This window comes from Callithrix jacchus, chromosome 6, assembly GCF_049354715.1.
Source record: "Callithrix jacchus isolate 240 chromosome 6, calJac240_pri, whole genome shotgun sequence".
In the NCBI taxonomy this organism is placed as follows: domain Eukaryota; kingdom Metazoa; phylum Chordata; class Mammalia; order Primates; family Cebidae; genus Callithrix; species Callithrix jacchus.
The window spans coordinates 96,346,727-96,364,391 of NC_133507.1; the positions used below are offsets into that span (position 1 = coordinate 96,346,727).

Below are 17,665 nucleotides of genomic sequence, written 5' to 3' on the forward strand. Positions count from 1 at the left end.
GAGTTCAAGACCAGCCTGGCCAACATGGCAAAACCCCTTCTCTACTAAAAATACCAAAATTAGCCAGGCACCTGTAATCTCAGCTACTTGGGAGGCTATAGCAGGAGAATCGCTTGAACCTGGGGGAGGGGGAGCGGGGGCCACACAGAGGTTGCAGTGAGCCAAGACTGTGCCACTATACTCCAGCCTAGGCAACAGAGGAAGACTCCACCTCAAAAAAAAAAGAAAGAAAGAAATCTCATAATTTCCCCCCATGTACCTTCTTCTCTCAGAAAACTACTACAGGATGAGGCAAGAAACCAACAAAGAGGAAGATGTGGAATCTAAGAACTACAAGGCCCAGCACCAAAGAGAGGAAAGGCATTGGAAACAGTCAGTCCCAGGACAACTGTACAGTAGGCCCAGGATACAGCCAGGCCAGCCTGCAGCAGGAGTGCAGAAGGCGTCAGGGAGACGACTGCTGAATAAAAATCCACCTGGTAAACTATCTGATCTGTGGGCCACAGTAAGCAGGGTTCTCTGATGGAATGTTTAGGGCTGAATTTTGGTAAGGATAAAACTTTTTCTGCGTTTTGTTCACTGATGTGTGCCTTTCATACATTGTGATCTGCTACACAATGAAATGAAGTTCTTCGTTTGCATAGTATTGATTAATTACGACAATATTTACTAATTATTTCACATAGAAAATAGCGTGAAATTAGTAAATATTATCTTAATTAATCAAAACTATGCAAACATAAGTAAATTATTAACTCTGGACAAAACAGAAAGATGTATCAGAATGGCATTTTACTATCATCCTATTTTATTTTAGTAGGTGGTTAAGCAGTGTCTTTATCGAGGAAGCACTGACCACTAATCTGACCCCAACAAATATTTAGGACATTCTGATTCTAGGAAACAGAAAGAAGCTATGTGGGGGAGGGGTTGCTGGCAATGGTGGCAGTGTCAGAGAGCTAAATTCCCATCTTCCATAACAGAAAATCAGTGGACAACCTCAAAAAATGCCAGATAAGAAAAAGCAACATAAACATGTTATTGAGAAATATGAAAATATATTACTGGAAGAAACAGGAGTTAGAAGTATCTGTGTTTGAGGAACAAAAGTCAGGGTAAGAAGGAATAAAGTATATAGCAGAATACTGATTTTGTTTTGACTTTTAAATTTATACTTTAAAAATTATATACATGTACTAATTTGATAAAAATAAACATTAAACTTAAAAAGGGCTTATACCCTTTGACCTAGCCATTCTGTTTCTAAAAAACTATCCCAAGAGAATAATGCAAAGATTTACGTTCACTACAATGATTTTGTAACAGAAAAAAAGAATTCAGAATCTAGTTAATAAAATATTATGTGCTGATTTAGAACACTTCCGTAAAAATCAATATTTTAAAATCAAGAGCATACTTATAATGTTTATGCAATATACACACAGAAAAGAGCTGGAAAGAAATAACCATCTAACAGTCAAGTGCTCTAGAAAACAGGATTGCGAGACTTTTTTTTCCTTATTCTTTTCTGTATTTTCCAAATTTCTTACAATTTGGCCTTATCAAGCATTATAAAAAGTGTTTCTAATTTTTCAAGCAGAAGAAGAATTGAAAAAGATTTTGGTATTCTCTAGAGACAATGGCCTCACTTAAAATATATAATGGTAAAGAAGAAAATCAAAGGGCAATCAATACACAATAGCAAAAAGAAGACCACAACAAACAAACAAAAAGTCAAAACTCACAAAATTAAGCATGCTTAACACCTAAAACATTTACAACAATATCCAAATGACCAGAAAGGTTTGGACTCTTGGGTTATCTTCCATTCTTGAGCCTTGAACTATTTTCATTTTTAAAAATGCCACATTACCTTCTGATGTGATACACAATGAAATACGATTGTCCCAGCAGTGGCAGCATCTTTGGGCACATTAGAGATACACCAGCCAAGATCTGAACCCTGGCTCAGACGTCCACCATTGGGAGCAGATTATGCATCATCTCCTACCCTGATACTCTGTCTATTCAATTGAAGTAACTGTTCTGCAGGTTTGATCTGAGAAAAAAACTAAAAATATTTTAAAGTTATTATTTGTGCCTGGGACACAGAGATCGCTCATAAACAGAGGCTTTTTTTTTTTTTTTTGCTCTATATTATGAACACTCTACAAATCTAATATGTTTAGCATACAGGGTTGCATGCAGACTATGTACTGCATTCCAGAAAGCACCATTCATTTAGACCAGGGGTTGGCAAACTTTTTCAGTAAAAAGCCAGAGGGTAAATATTTTCAACTCTGTGGGCCATATGGTCTCCTTCACAACTACTAAACTCTGCAGTGTAGCATTAAAGCAGCCACAGACAGTAAGTAAACAAATGGGCATGGTTTTATGTTCTAATAGAACTTTATTTGTAAATTCAGGTAGTGGACTGGATTTGGCCCATGGGCCACAATTTGTTGACCCCTGACAGGCTATGTGAATGTGGCCCACTAGAACAGTATGGTAGCTAAAAGTTCCAGCACTAGAATTGCTGAGATAAATCTGGAGAACCATCCACCAAGAATTTTGGAAAGTTGCAATCTTCCATTCGGGGGAAATGTTAGAACATCTAAATCTTTTCCACTTATAAAAGCTCATGAATCTCTGGCTCTGAAAGAGGAAAAACAAAAATTAGGTGATTTGCTGAAGATCTCAGCATCAGTGCTGTCAGCAGTGGACCTAATTCCAGCTTCCTGAACTCTACATTTCTTCACTAGGACTCACAGTCCCTAGCTTGGAATTCCTCAATCTGTGGCCATTTTACATTCTCAAATCTAATTGCTAGCCAATCACAAATTTCTCAGAGAGCCTAGTGCAGTGATGTATCCTTGCATCACCCAGAGAGAACCCAGTGGCCAGGAGAAGCTGTATCGTTCTCCTGTTAAGAACACGACCCAGTTTAGGTCAAGCCTCATAAATACCAAGAAAACCAATGACAACTTCATGATGGGATTCTGAAGCCTCAAAGCCACACACCCACGTTCTTCAAACTGAGAACAGTTTCTGTAAAAAAAGATATTACATCCCTCAACAATGGCTTTAAGTGTGAATAGAGACAGGCACCTACAGACAAGTTGACCCCTGTAAACTCCACACCCACTTCATGACTGAAACTCCAAACCCTGTCCCAAATGTGTGATCCTTCTGTTAAATCCTGATTTTATTTAACTCTTTCTTTAATGAATGACTAGAGCCTGCTCCTGCTTTGGTGCCTCTAATATAATTTTTGAGGCTCCTTCGTTCTGGTTAAAAACTTATAGAACAAAGGCACATACAGACCCTTTGAAAACCATCTGCCGAAACCACATTTTGTTAATTATAGCAACAGCCAATATTTACTGAGCACTTACCATGTGCCAGCCCTCCACAGACACTTTCTTAGCTGGTCCCATAGCTAGTTTCTGCTGTAAAGATGAGAGAACTGAGATTTAACCTCTCTAAAAGACTTCACCACAGTGGCACCACTGCGGAACTCAGACTTGAACCCTAGCAGCCTGAGTCTATACTGCATGCTTAAGTCTCATCATATGTTGAACCACTCAATTTTAACACATCCAGACCTTCCTGTGGTTCCAACACTGCTCTCTCAAAAGTCCAGTTTGAGCCTAGCAGAAACATAAATGACAGATGATATAGTAAATGGTCTTTTTGTTTTTTAGTTTTGGTTTTAATGGGCCTCCTTATGTATTAGGATTAAAAGGGCCCCAAAGTGGTTCTTAAACATACCCAGGAATAATGTGCCCCAGGCTGCTGTGCAGACAGATCCTTCCAGCAGCTAGCTGGAGAGCCCTAGGCCTTCCTCACTGAGTAATATGGGTCTCTGCTCAGTCTCTCTTCTTCGGAGAGGCTTTTTTGACAAGCCCCAAACCTGAAACAGCACCCGCTTCCTTTGCTAATTCCTTACTCTGCTTGCTATTCATTAAGCATTTTCTACCACTAGATATGTTTATGTATTTGTTTACTTCCTGCCTTCACTGCTGGAGTATAACCTCCAGAAGGAAAAGACTTGGGTTTGCTCATCACTATCTCCAGTGCCTAGACAGTGCCTGGCACAGAAGAGGCACTTATCATATCTGTTAGTAGAGAATCAAATCAGTCTCTGGGTAGAAGAACTACAGCTGCTTTGTATTTTCATCTTTTTGTTTAGCTGTAATTTCCAGATTTTCAGCAGAGTATCCCTCCTTGCACTACAAGCACTGTTTGTCAAGCCTTTTCTCTTGAAAACACAGCACTATTATTCAGTTACGTACATAAACTCAAAGGTAGAGATGATAGCTGCACGGTCACTGGTAGCTTGGAGGCATGAAAACCCATGCTAAATTAATCCCCAGGCGCCGGGTTTGCCAGCTCCGTTCACTCAAGCCTGGCATGGTACACACTCCTGGCCAACTCAGGAGCTTTCCTGGCCAACTCAGTTGCTACTAATGGCCTTCTGCCCTCAGGGAGCAACCATCCTCCCCATGTGGCATAGCCAAGGACTAAAAGCCACTCTCTTAATCCTCATTGCATTCCTGGGCAGTACAGGGAAGGTAGTTTATCTTCATCCCCATGTCACTGGTGTCTGACAGAGGTCAGAAGCAAAAGAAAAAACCTGAACTCATAACAGTCTCCAGGATACACCCATCTGCCTCCCCAGAGTTAAGCTTCTGTGAACCACTGATGAGAAATAACTGGCACTTCTGCCAAGAGGTTCACTGTGGTTTAACCTCAGATACCATCGGATACAGCTTTTACTAATCTTCTCTTTGCCTTGACCCAACTGCCCCATGAAAAAGTCTTAAATATTTACTTTGTTCTTCTGCAAATCTTGCTATAACTTGTACTGTTCACATTAACCACACTTAATGAAAGCAATTATCGAGAAGGTTCTATTAACACAGAGTTTAGACGGGTTAATGACTGTCTTCCCTTGAGAACTGAGCACTCCCGCACAGGAATTCCCTTCCCTATTTCGGAGTGGGAAGGTACAGTAAAGGGTCAGGCAGTTTTTGGATCTGTTTAAGTTTGCTGTGACAAGTAGCACAGGAACCACAGGACTTGTGCCTTGTGACAGGAGAAAATTCCTTTTGTGCCAGTTCCTGTAGATCATTGTTATCGCTACCGGAGACGGCTATAGAGTTTGAAGGTCATTTCCAAGGCCAGAAGGTCAAGCAAAGCCAATAGATTCTCTTGGACTAGGGTGAAAGCAGTTACAAGTTGAGGCTCAAAAAAGATATGAGCACAGCCAATAGTCTCAGTAATTCTCCTCCAGTAGACGGTGTACTCAACATTCCCAAAAGGGGCCCTAGTTTCCTCCCCAGCAGCATTTCCACTGCCTGACACAGACCTGGCATCATATAGTCAGTGTAGGTTGGAAAAAAGATACATCAGTGTTTGTTACATTACGTTCGTGACCACTCCTTTCTAACAGGATATTCATTACAGAGGGCAAGGTCAGTACGTAGGTCACAGGGAGAAGATGTTGGACCAAGATCCCAATACGCATCATCTCATTGCATCCTCACCATGAGGACAGTGTTGGTGTCACTATCACCACTGCACAGAGCACACATCGGAAGCTCAGCAATGGTAAGTTTAATAAAATGCCAGCAAGTATGCAAGTGAATCCAGAGTTCTGCTCAAAAATATGCGATGCCAAAGGCGAGGTCCAGGCTGTGACTGCCAAGTAGCTTCCGGACAGCCCCTTCACAAGATCTGGTTTTCTGTATAAAATGCAGCATTGGGACTGGGTAGTTTACATGCCCATCAAGCACTGACCATCTGCTACATGCCTGGCCCAAGAGTCAAAACCTGAGTTGGACACTTAAGAAGCGTATGAACCAACAGCCAAAACTTACTGAGCTTTTATTTTGTGCCCAGCACCTTGAGTGTGTTCCATGTGTTAACTCATACTCCTAGCAACAATACCATGGCACACGTTCTTAACATCATTTTATAAATGAGGAAACTGACTGGCTTTATCCAGAGTCCACAGTTCTATGGCTCCTGTTCAATCAAGTCCCCCAGTGGGGGAAAACATTAGCACAAGTCCTTCACAGGGTGTCCACTTGTCTCTGGTTCAGGAGCAACTCTAGCTGCACCAAGGTAAAGAGAAAGTTTCCACAGTAAACGTTGACTAGAAAAGCTCTCCAACATGAAACTTCAAGACAGCTTAAAACCAGCTAAGAGTGAGCTGCCCAACACTGACAATGCAAATCAAAATGCACTTTATAATGCTCCGTCAATCCCAGACATGTCGTCCTCAGCTGGCTCTGTCCACGCCATGGATTTAGGGTTTGTGATCCCACACATGAGATTTGCTGAATGTTCAAGGGTAAAAGAGGGACAGAAAAAAGAGGCTGTGAGATGAAGTGTATTTCTGCTGTCCTGAACTGTGGGGCAGTTCAGCCCTTCTCAGTCATATTCCTAATTGAATCCCTCTTTCTGTCATTTCTAAACACAAAGAATTTCAAAACATCTTCACCCCACACTGCTTTCTTTCTTCTTTTTCTGGGATATAAGCGAGAAGGGAAAAACAAAAACTAGCAACTGATTTTTATTTAGGCTGCCTAATTTTAGAAGCTGTGGATATGCAAAGCCAAAAGCACAGCTTAAAGGAAAAATCTCTCAAAATGCCAGCAATCTTCAAACCTACAAAACCTTTTCAAAACATGGAGTCAGTTACTTCTCTCCTATGTCTCACCAAATCAGCTTTATTCCAAATATTTTTCTAAATTTTAAAATCTCAGGCCCTACAATGAGTTCATTGAAATACATGTTAGTGAAAACAGGTAAAGAATGAAACAGCACAGACAAGGGACTCTGTGAGAAAGCATATGCTATGCTGTGGCTGTGGAATGTCTATTGAATCAATACCATATGTAAGCTGATATCACAACTGTATACACATACCTCATTAAGCCAAATTAAGCTAGTAGGATCTGTCGCCTTCTGATTAAAACAAACAAGTCTAATTTCAGTGTGTCCTATCACCAATACAAAGAACAACTCTGAGCAGAGGCACTTTTAAGGTCCCCAGGACAGCCCTGCAGCATATGTTACTGAGTTCCCCCATCAAGTGGCCGGGGAGGAATAGTATTCCCGACAGGGATATATATATATAGTCTCACTTCCTGCAATGAAACAGCCATGTTCCTTGAAGGGTCAGTAATTAGTCCAACAGAATTAGAAGTTCTGGGTCCTTGTTTCTTTTCTGCAAGAACTATCCATTCAGAACAACCTCTCAGGTAGTGGAGGTGGCCTAAATTTTTTTAATCCTACTTACATTTTAATAATTAGCCACCAAAATACACAAAATAAATTCTTATTATGGAATCTCAATTTTCAAAAAGGGAAGTAAAGCAAAAGCTCTTCTGGTCTTAACGTAATAGTAAATTTACCAGGTGCTTCTGGGAATTCCAAAAGGATTCAGGGACTGTCAAAGCATACAAGTGGCAGAAATTGTGATCTGGAAGTGAAAGCATGATCATCAGTGTCATGGCAAAGGTTCTAGGACACAGTGACTGACCAGCAGGAGCGTGTTCAGGAGAGGGTGGAGTGCACTCAGCTGGACACTTACTGATAAAATTTGCAATTTGCCATACTCCAAGCTCAACACTGAATTGAAAAGAAAAATATAAGATCCTGTCCATGCCTTTGAGGAGCTTAGAGACTGGCTACGGAAACAAGGAAAGAGTGGAAAAGCCCAAGGACATACATGGTAGGAATACAGGGCAATACACCACAAACCTCTGGGATATGAGGGGCATCAAGCAAGTCTTAGGGAAACAGAGCTTCACATGAGACTTGAAAAAGATGATAAAGAAGGGTCAATCAGAGCAACAGAAGCATGCCAGGCTGTGGACAAAAACATGTAAGTGTGTAAGAGAATGAATAAACTGCATGCAGGGGTTTGGGCTTGTTCCAAGTGGGGCGGAAGCACATTTTGCCACAGTAGGGCTTAAAATGGTTGCAGAAAGTTAGCAATCCCAAAGTTTTGCCCTCTAAACCCTCAAGGAGAGAAAAGCTTTAGTGAGGTTTAGGATGGTCCAGAAAGCCAAACCATGACATGACCAGGGTCTCTAGTAGCCATATGCATTTTATCTGCTTATCTGGGATCTCTTCAGGAACCCTCTCCCAAAGATACCAAGAGTATCTTCTGACAAGTATCCCATACCTGAGAGTACACAGCTGAAGTACCTGAAGATGGTTCCCATGTCTGAATCTCTCACCAGCATCCTACAAACCTTCAAATGACATGAACCTCAAGTTCCCTTTTGGTTTACGTTAATATAAGATAGGTGGTTGGCCTCTTGCAACCGAATTGACAAAACATGAATCTGATGATGAGCCCAATATTAGAAACAGAGGCACAAAAAGGTCAGTTCAGGAACTGCAAATTTAAAGTGTTCCAGTGAAATACTATATAAAAATTATGTTCTAATCTATAAAGCACTGTACAAATATTATTAATTTCACTACCAGTGGTGATATCCAAATAACTAGTCACTACAGTGCTCCATTTTTACATCAAGATTCCAAATATATAATTTTTAAACTGTAATTAACAAATGCTCATACAGTACCAACTTTATGCCAGGCATGTTTCTAAGCACATTACCAGTCTCACCTAATCCTCCTGATATGGTTTGGCTCTGTGTCACTACCCAAATCTTATCTTGAATTTTAATTCCGTGTCAAAGGAAGGACCTGGTAGGAAGTAAATGAATTATGGGGGCAGTTTCCCCCATGCTGTTCTCATGGTAGTGAGTTCTCAGGAGAGCAGATGATTTTAAAGTGTGGCACTTCCCTGCTCTCTCACTCACTCTCTCCTGTTGCCATGTAAGAAGTGCCTTCCTTCCCCTTCCACTATGATTTAAGTTTCCCGAGGCCTCCCCAGCCATGTGGAACTGTGAATCAGTTAAACCTCCTTTGTTTATAAGTTACCTAGTCTCAGGTAGTATCTGCATAGCAGTGTGAAAACAGACTAATATACCTCCTAACAATACTGTGAAATGGGCACTGCTATTATTTCGCCCGTTTTACAAATGGGGAAACTCAGCCAGAGAAGGTTAAAAAACTTAACCTAAAGTCACACTGCTATAAAGTGGTGGAATCAGGATTTGAATCAGGCCAGTGTGGTTCCACAGATGCTGCTTTTCATTGTCCCTCGTCCCATCAATACTAGCACCAAAGTTTCAACTGCATTTAAACCAATATTCTGAAACAAATGGCTTGCAGCTACAGTCCTCACAGAACCTTGTCTCTCTGCTGGTTTTTCCCTCAATAATGAGTCACCAGTTATCCTTCAAGCTACATCCTTGGAAATCATTATGACAACTTCTCCCTTGCCATCCCATGGTCTGTCCAAGTCCCCATCATGCCAGCTTCACCCTAACGTGGGTCTCAAATTCTCCTTCTCCCTGGGCCTTATGACCATGTTTAATCCAGGGCATTCTCGTCCTACCTGGAGATTAACTGAAGTCTCTCTCACATAGGTTTTGATTGGACTCCTTCATATGCATCTCACTCCACATGGCCACTAAATATTTTCTGGAAATACAGACCTCACCTATTCATCCTCCTACTTTAAACCTCTCATCAGCTGCCACCACCCAGGGAACAAAATAGAAACTCCTTCATTTAACACTGAAAATGCTTCACAAATCCCAGTTAACTCTCTAGCCTCATTTTTTTCAATATTGCTCCAAATATGCTGTGAAGGGTACTTTCTGATGTAAAGTAGATCTTTGGGGACCTATCTTGTTTTCTTTGACTTACTTAATTTACTTTCTCATATCTTGATAATTATATACTTTGCTTAAAATAAAATAGAATTTCTCCTAAAACATTCTGCAATTTAAATCCATTCTCTAAGACTACTTTAAAGCATTGTTATTCTGAATTAGTGGCCCTTTCATGAGAAGAAATAATTAGATTCTATAGATGCAGAAGTAAAAGGCACATTGCCAAAAACATACCATGGGGCAGGAAAGGAGGTCCTTAAAGTCAGGATCCTAAAACAGTCTTCTGGGAGTTTCTAAACTCCCTTTCCTTGGAGGCCTCAAAGACCAGTGGCAAAGCTAAATGAGGTGGAGATTGGGGGGCTTGTGAACAGCCTTGCCAGGAAAAGGGAAAGAAACTTTAAGTCTCAGCTGGCCAATCAGGAAGCTTCAGTGTCTCAGGCATCTTTCAGCACTAATCATAGGTGAAAATATCTGCTGGCACCAGATTCTAACAATATCTCATAGATCAGAATTTCACAAACCTGCCACAATTGACACTTGGGGCTGGATACTTCTATTGGGGGTGGTGTTTTATATATTATAGAGGATCCTTTGCAGCATCTCTGGTCTCCATCTATTAGAACTATATAGGCTGGTCGCAGTGGCTCATGCCTGTAATCCCAGCACTTTGGGAGGCTAAGGCAGGAGGATCGTTTGAGCCAAGGAGCCCAACCAGCCTGGGCAACATGGCAAGACCCCATTCTCTACAAAAAAAAAAAAGAAAAAAGAAAAAAGAATTAGCTGGGTATAATGGCCTATAGTCCCAGCTACTCAGAAGGCTAAGGTGAGGTAGGGAGGGGACTGCCTGAGCACAGGAGGTTGAGCCTGCAGACAGCTGTGATCGTGCCACTGCATTCTGGCCTGAGTGACAGAGTGAGAATCTGTCTCAAAAAAAGAAAAAATAATAATTAACTAAATGAATAGAACATCTTCAACTGTGACAACCAAAATGTCTCCTGACATTGCCATGTGTTCCATGGGGGCAAAATCACCCTCAACTGTTAATCGCTCCTATAGATACATAGCCTGGAAGATCAGCATCACTTCTGACCTATATTTTTCTTCTCCTAAATAAAAATCAAAATATCCTTGGCCACACATAGTGAAAACCGTATCAACAAAGACAAGCATTTTTCTGTAAAGACACCAAAAGAATAGCTTCTGACAAGTGTCCACATATTTATTGTTACTGCTGCAAATTACAAAACAGAAAGTGACAGGTAGATAGAAAGATCATATTTGCTTCTTGCTCAAATTAATAGGAAAGCACCCTGCAATCTCATCTCTCTCCCATCTCTCAGTAGCAACTGGGATCCCACTGACATGCCAATATCTGAACCTGGGAAAGCCATCCGCTGAGCCACTGCCTGGAGTTGGAGCTGGGACACTTTAGGTGCTACTTCAAAAACTGTTACATGGGTACACACACAAGGAAAGAACACAGGAACAACTTAATTTCAAGGTCCATTAGCAGCACAAAGGGTGGAAAACTGAAGTTCCAAATGCAAGCCCTGGAACTCAGCAGGGACATTTTTCATTTTCAACTTTCAAATGGTAATAATAATAGTAATAATGGTTGCTGTTTTTAAAAACAGTTTCCAAATTCAAATACATTGCACTTCAAGCCCAAATACTGAAAAATGTTGAATGTTGCTACCGACCTTGGAAAAAGTGCAGGGTTGCCGGAAGTTCGATTTGGATTAAATACCAGAAAACAGTCACTTGAGTTATGCCTGTACCTTTGATTTTGTGATTCTGCTTCCCAAGTGACCTTACAATTGTTAAGTCATCACAACACTAAGCGGATGCTATCGTTATGGTTTTGGCTTTTAGGGAACAGTCAACACTGGCCAGTTATTCAGCTGACGTTGAATAACAACTTGTTATTGAGAGTATAAACAAATGTGTACACATGTACACACACTAACCCATAGAGAGCTGCACAATGTTCTTGTCCTTGAAAATATCACCATCTAGAATTGTAACTATCACATCCTATGAAGGCTCCACATCCTAGAACCATCGATGGGAAGTTCAGTCCTGACCAACAAAAAAGGCAGTCCCACTTCTTAGGCGGTGTCTGCTAAGGTCTGTGAAGCTGGGAAATGAAATACCAAGTCCTGCTTCCAGGCAAATCACCCCAAATGTAAATGGAGAAGAACTGTAAGAAGACACTTCTCCAGGTGGTGAAACCAAATGCCGTTCCCTCCAGTAGAATCCAATCCATGTGAGCAATATTTACTGAATTATCTTCAACAGGTAAGGCTACAATCAAGACATTATGGGCAGAGACAAATCAGACACTGTCTCAGTCCTTAGAAGGCAAGCATTTTCATCATCAGATATGTACACTTTTTACCTTTCCCTGCTTCAGGTATGTGGCAAAAAACCACAGATCCAATCCTATTCACTCCACTTCCTCATTTAAAATCAAAACTAGAGAAAGACAGAATGGGCCTTTCTAAAAGTCAAAGCATCATTCTAAAAGGAGAGAATTTTGATGAAGGCCTTTCAAGCCCTTTCAGAAAGTAAATATAGAGAAATTAATTTACTGTATGATTGGTGGAAGGGTTGGGATTTTAAATATCTGCTTTTTCATTCCATTGAGTCCCCTTTATCTTCAATAAGACAAACAGCTCAAAAATCCAGTTCAATCTGATTTCTTGATTTTAATAAAGTTCACTTCCACCTAAATTTCTCTAGGAGCACATTTACTTTAAAATTAAAAAAAAAAAAAAACCCTTGGTGATAAATTTGCAAAGATAAGCCATACTGGATAAAAGCCACACAGAACACAGCTAGAAAAAGAAAATAAGGGGACACACACACACACACACACACACACACACGGAGCTATCCCTTAAAGGAAAATAAATTTAGGGAATCCTTCTTCAATTGCTATGGTACCCAATTTAGAGACAGTTTATAACCAACCAGAAGATATATCAGCAAGCAATAAGATACAACAATAAGCAATCAGAAACATCAGTGAGCAGCAAGACACCAGAGTCAGTAGTAAAGACACACCAGGGAGAACATTTCAGAGCAATTACCACATGTCTCCATTCAAGAAGGGAGAGAAAAAAACTTCACTCAGCGAGGACTGGAACCCCATAAAACTGAACTCTCACAGCTCAGGAGCCATTCCTGAGTTGACAGAGGGGTCTGAAGATAACAGCATGGCCATGGATCAGAGAGAGGGCAGAAAAGCAAGGAAGGGCTGCTCATAAGTGAGAACTGTTCATTTAAGTCCCTGTCCTTTCTGGTACCCTACGTTACAGACATGGCAAATCATTTTTAATAACTATGTGGTTAAGTGACAAGATATGAAGGACCCTCCACCTTCTGGGGGAAATGAAGAGGGATGCCCAGCATGTCTATATGAACTCTGGCCAAGACAATGTCTATGAAAGGGATGACTCTGCATGTGCGTGTGTATGCGTGCATGCGCGCACACACACACACAGACCAGCTTTTACAAATGTCAGCCTAAAAGGAGACCCTAAGACAGAGCAATTCCTGATAAGACAGATGATTAAATCTAGGAAACTGGCAGCTCTCTTCCAGGTACCTTTAAGAAAATGGTAGCACCTTTTTGCAGACACATGCCTTTATAATTTACAAATGGAAGGAAAGATGGAGCTAACACTCAGAATCTTTTCTCTACATAGCACTAGCAGATCTTAAGTTGAGCTCGGTGGACTTCAGCACTAATGGTTACCCTCTCCCAAGTACTTAAACTCAATAAAACCTGCGAAAACACATCTCAGAGATCCTAAGAAGATTAAGTAAAATCATGTACCTTGGAGGCTCAGAAAGAGGAACTTGTATTTACTGGATGGCTGATAACTGTAAATTTCCTCTCCTTTCCTGCGTCCAAACTTTTTTCTGAGTCTCCCCTTTTTTACAGCAACCATGGTCTGTGTCATTTTATGCATGTGTATTCTTTTCCTAATTGTCCAGTAAAAATCATGATGGTATGGACTGTGTCCCACACATACCTGAAAGACGCAAAGTCACGCAAATGAGGTTCATCATTAAATGCGTAACTCTAGATTTGCTCCCACTGCCCAAAAAGGAAAAAAAAACAAAACAACACAACACTCTGGTTCTTTAAATATTAAAAACAGAGCACTATAGGGAGAAGATCCCATAAGTGCCAAGGCAGGAGCCAGAAGCCTCGACCTATTTCCATATAAATAATAAAGAAGAAAGTAACTATAAATGTAACCGTAGTAATTAGTTATTCACATGTGATCTTATTTATAGGTGATCTTAGTTATTCATAGGTGATCCTAATTCTTTTACTAATGCCTCTCAAGTTGGAAGTATGAACCTGAGGTGACAATGTTTTTATCTGACCCCAAGGCAAGACGCTTTAAGCCCTCTGTCATGCCTGTGGAAGGGCTGCTGGAAGGCACCTCGGCTGTGCGGCAGCGCCAGCCCTGGGAAAGCGTCCACTGTTTAGCCATCTTGGGAAGGAGGCATCTAAGATGGCCCAGACGTCTCCTTCCTTGGGGGAATTGGGAGAAAACTCCGCTCCTCCGAGCTCTTGTGGTAGGCCTGACAGCTGTCAGGTACGCCCACAGACATCTGGGGGTTAAATGTCTCTGTGTGATGCTGTGCTTCAGTGGTCACATTCCATGTCCACTCTCTTGATCCACTTCTGCCCCTGGTTCGTTTTTTCTTAGAAGAGATAATCAGTAAAAGTAATATGAATCTTAATGTCTTTGTTATTTCCTAACAAGTGTGGAAAAAGTGCTGACGCATTATGCTCCTTACCTCATCTCGGCTACCTGAAAGTCTTAAGCCCTTACCTATGTGACACGTGATGTACTTGACCCTCTCACCAACCACCAAGGCCATGCCCTACCTACCCTGACCCCAGCTTTGTACTCAATAAAAGTCAGGGCGTCCAGGCACTCGGGATCACTGCCGGACTCCGTGCTTTGGTTGGCAGTGGACCCATAGGCCCAAACTCTCTTTTCTCTATCTCTGTGTCTTGTGTCCTTTATCTCTACAATTTCTCATATCCACAGCAGCAGAGAGGGGCTCACAGAACCCTGTAGGGCTGGACCCTACAGAGCACCAGTGGCACATTTAAAGGAGTCCCACTCAGAACCATAGGCTTAGAGAACATGCTCAAGAGATATTTGTTAAGCAGTAAACTAGCTCAATACATATGGCTGGTATATTTCCATATTTTGTTTGAAAGAAGTAGTCACTAAGTCCTTGCCATTGCCTTCTTTGAGGTGTACCCACTACCCTGTGCTCTGCAGCTTAAAGTCCAGGTAGCAAAGTCCCTGTGAGCCTTGCAGCAAACAGGACAGCCAGAGGTAGCAAGATCCCATGTTAGGGGAAAGAATGACAGCAGAGGAGACTTTAACACTCCACTGTCAATATCAGACAGATCAACCGGGAAAAAAAAAAAAAAAAAAGAATGACAGCAGATGTGTTTATAGGGGCCCACAAGCCACAGGACCTAAGAGGCAGTGGGGAGCAGCAAAGTTAAAGGCAGAACACTCCATCCCACCTCCTGAAATATGACACAGAACAGTGATGAAACCAGATGGGGCCTTTCCAGTAGCATTTTCTACTGGGTACAGGGGTGGCAAGTAGAGACTGAAGAGGCATGGTTCCATTTATTAATAAGCAGCTAAAAACAGTGGGAGGTTCTCTTGTCTAATTACAGAAGCTGTTGAAAACTGCAAGGAAGACAGGATTTATGGCCTAGATGACACTGCTTCTGTGTTGTAATTAAAAGTTATTTTTAATACCTTTGTTTGGTTAGATACTTTGAATTATTAGAAATATTTTGCAATTTGAAATTTGCTAAAGGACAAAGAACATTAAAAAAGGTAATAACAACCTGCTTGCATAATGTAAAACAATTAAATGTTTTGCCACTGGGAAGTAGGAAAGAAAAAGAAACTCTCCCACTTAAGTGTGTGAACTTTTAGAAGCAAGAGGAAAAGAGAAAGAAGTTTAAAAGTATACGAAACAAGACTTATTTTAAAGCAGAAACTGATATCAAAAGTAACCTAGCTACTTACTTTATGCATTAACCAGAGATTGGCTACCACCCACCAAAAGTAGAGACAGCTTGTTCACAACCATTCACCCAAAGCACTGAATCCTAACCTTCAGGCTCTTCACTTTGTCCTGGGTTCCCAGCAAAGAGAGCAGTCATCCTAACAAGAGCAGTCCTGGCTCAAGCACATAGACCCAGGGGCTGACCTCAGAGCAGTGTGATAGTTGGGGAGCTGGTGGTGGGCGGGGGGAAGGGGGGGTGGGGGGGTGGGGTGGGTTCTAACAGTGAGAGGTAGGCAACAACATGCTACATATAATTTGGGTGTTGTGTTGTTTAACATCAGTTTTCCTGGTCTCATTCAATATTTCAGTTTCCAGAAGGGGCCACACAAAATGCATCCCAGTGGGAATGACATGTGGTATACATGAGTGGCTACAGAATCTGCCCAGGATTACACAGGAGCCATTTATCACCTAAAGACCATTTCCAGAATTTCTATTTCTCCATATACACGTAGGAGGCATTTTCTCCAGTGGTGGCTCTTCTTTAACAACAGGGAGGAGAGAAACTGTTATATATAACCGACTTTCAAAATTGTCTGATGGTAGTACGGAGGAGGAAGGAACTCTAAAAGGCATGAGCTTCTCAGATAACCTCTGTATTTCATTTAATCTAGGCTATGAATCTTCTCATTAGAAGTGAATTCCACACTTTGGGAGGCCGAGGCGGGTGGATCACGAGGTCAAGAGATCGAGACCACCCTGATCAACATGTGAAACCCCGTCTCTACCAAAAATATAAAAAATTAGCTGGGCATGTTGGCGCGTGCCTGTAATCCCAGCTACTCAGGAGGCTGAGGCAGGAGAATTGCCTGAACCCAGGAGGCGGAGGTTGCAGTGAGCCGAGATGGCGCCATTGCACTCCAGCCTGGGTAACAAGAGTGAAACTCTGTCTCAAAAAAAAAAAGAAAAGAAAAAAAAGAATTGAATTCCAGGAGCTCATTAAGAGCAAATGTGTCACAGAAACCACTAAATATTACACATCACAAAACTATAAAAAGCATTTTAACATCTGCTATTAAATAATAAATTGAAACTTATCTTTACCATGGCCATGCCAAGTTTATAGAATTTATATTATATGGGTTCCAGTAAGAACCACTGCACTCCTTTATTCTCTTCGTGGTCCAAAGCAGGGTATGACTCCATATGAGAGCAGAGAATTGCTATTTTTACCTGCCACATTAATTTTCTCAAGTGCAACCAAGCTGGGAACAGCTGTGGTGGAGTTGGTTGAGTTTGTTCCGGTGCCATTGACAACAAGATTGTCCACCTTTGACTCCAACTTGCCGATGCGCTGCAAAATGTTATCTAATAACACAGCAAGAGTCTTCTTCAGATCTGTAAAAGAAAGTGCAGACAATTTTAAAATTCTATGGCCTCTGCATATCTGTCTGGCTTGTTCTCTCTTTATCATGGAGAACAAAACTTCTCAAATGTTTCTGAAGTAGTACAAAGATATGTCAAACCACATCTGGGAGATGACAAGGGCCATCTTCAATGGGCCCAGATCCTACTAAATACATCAGTTTGTTGCAGAATACAAGTCTGGCAATAAGTGACATGGTGTAACTATTTCCAGCTACTTGGTCAACAGGGAAAACACCTTGTTAGCATCCTACTATAGCACTACATTAAATTCCTCCTCCTTACAGCACCACAGTTTCTCACACAAAGCATGACACCCCAAGGGTAAAGCAAGATCCCAAAGTAGCCTCTGGATCAAGTTCATTGTTATTTTTCTTGTTGTATACTCTAGCATGTCC

General features: G+C 41.3%; 1 protein-coding gene across 7 annotated transcripts in view; it reads right to left on the reverse strand.

Moving 5' to 3' along the window:
- The window catches only part of MGAT5 (alpha-1,6-mannosylglycoprotein 6-beta-N-acetylglucosaminyltransferase), a 326,791-nt gene that overhangs the window by 168,467 nt on the left and 140,659 nt on the right, over positions 1 to 17,665 (reverse strand). For all 7 annotated transcript variants that reach the window (XM_054257690.2, XM_008998990.5, XM_078327938.1 and 4 more), the window contains one exon: positions 17,076 to 17,240. In XM_054257690.2, the coding sequence (XP_054113665.1) occupies positions 17,076 to 17,240 (165 nt within the window). The remainder of the gene's footprint in view (positions 1 to 17,075; positions 17,241 to 17,665) is intronic.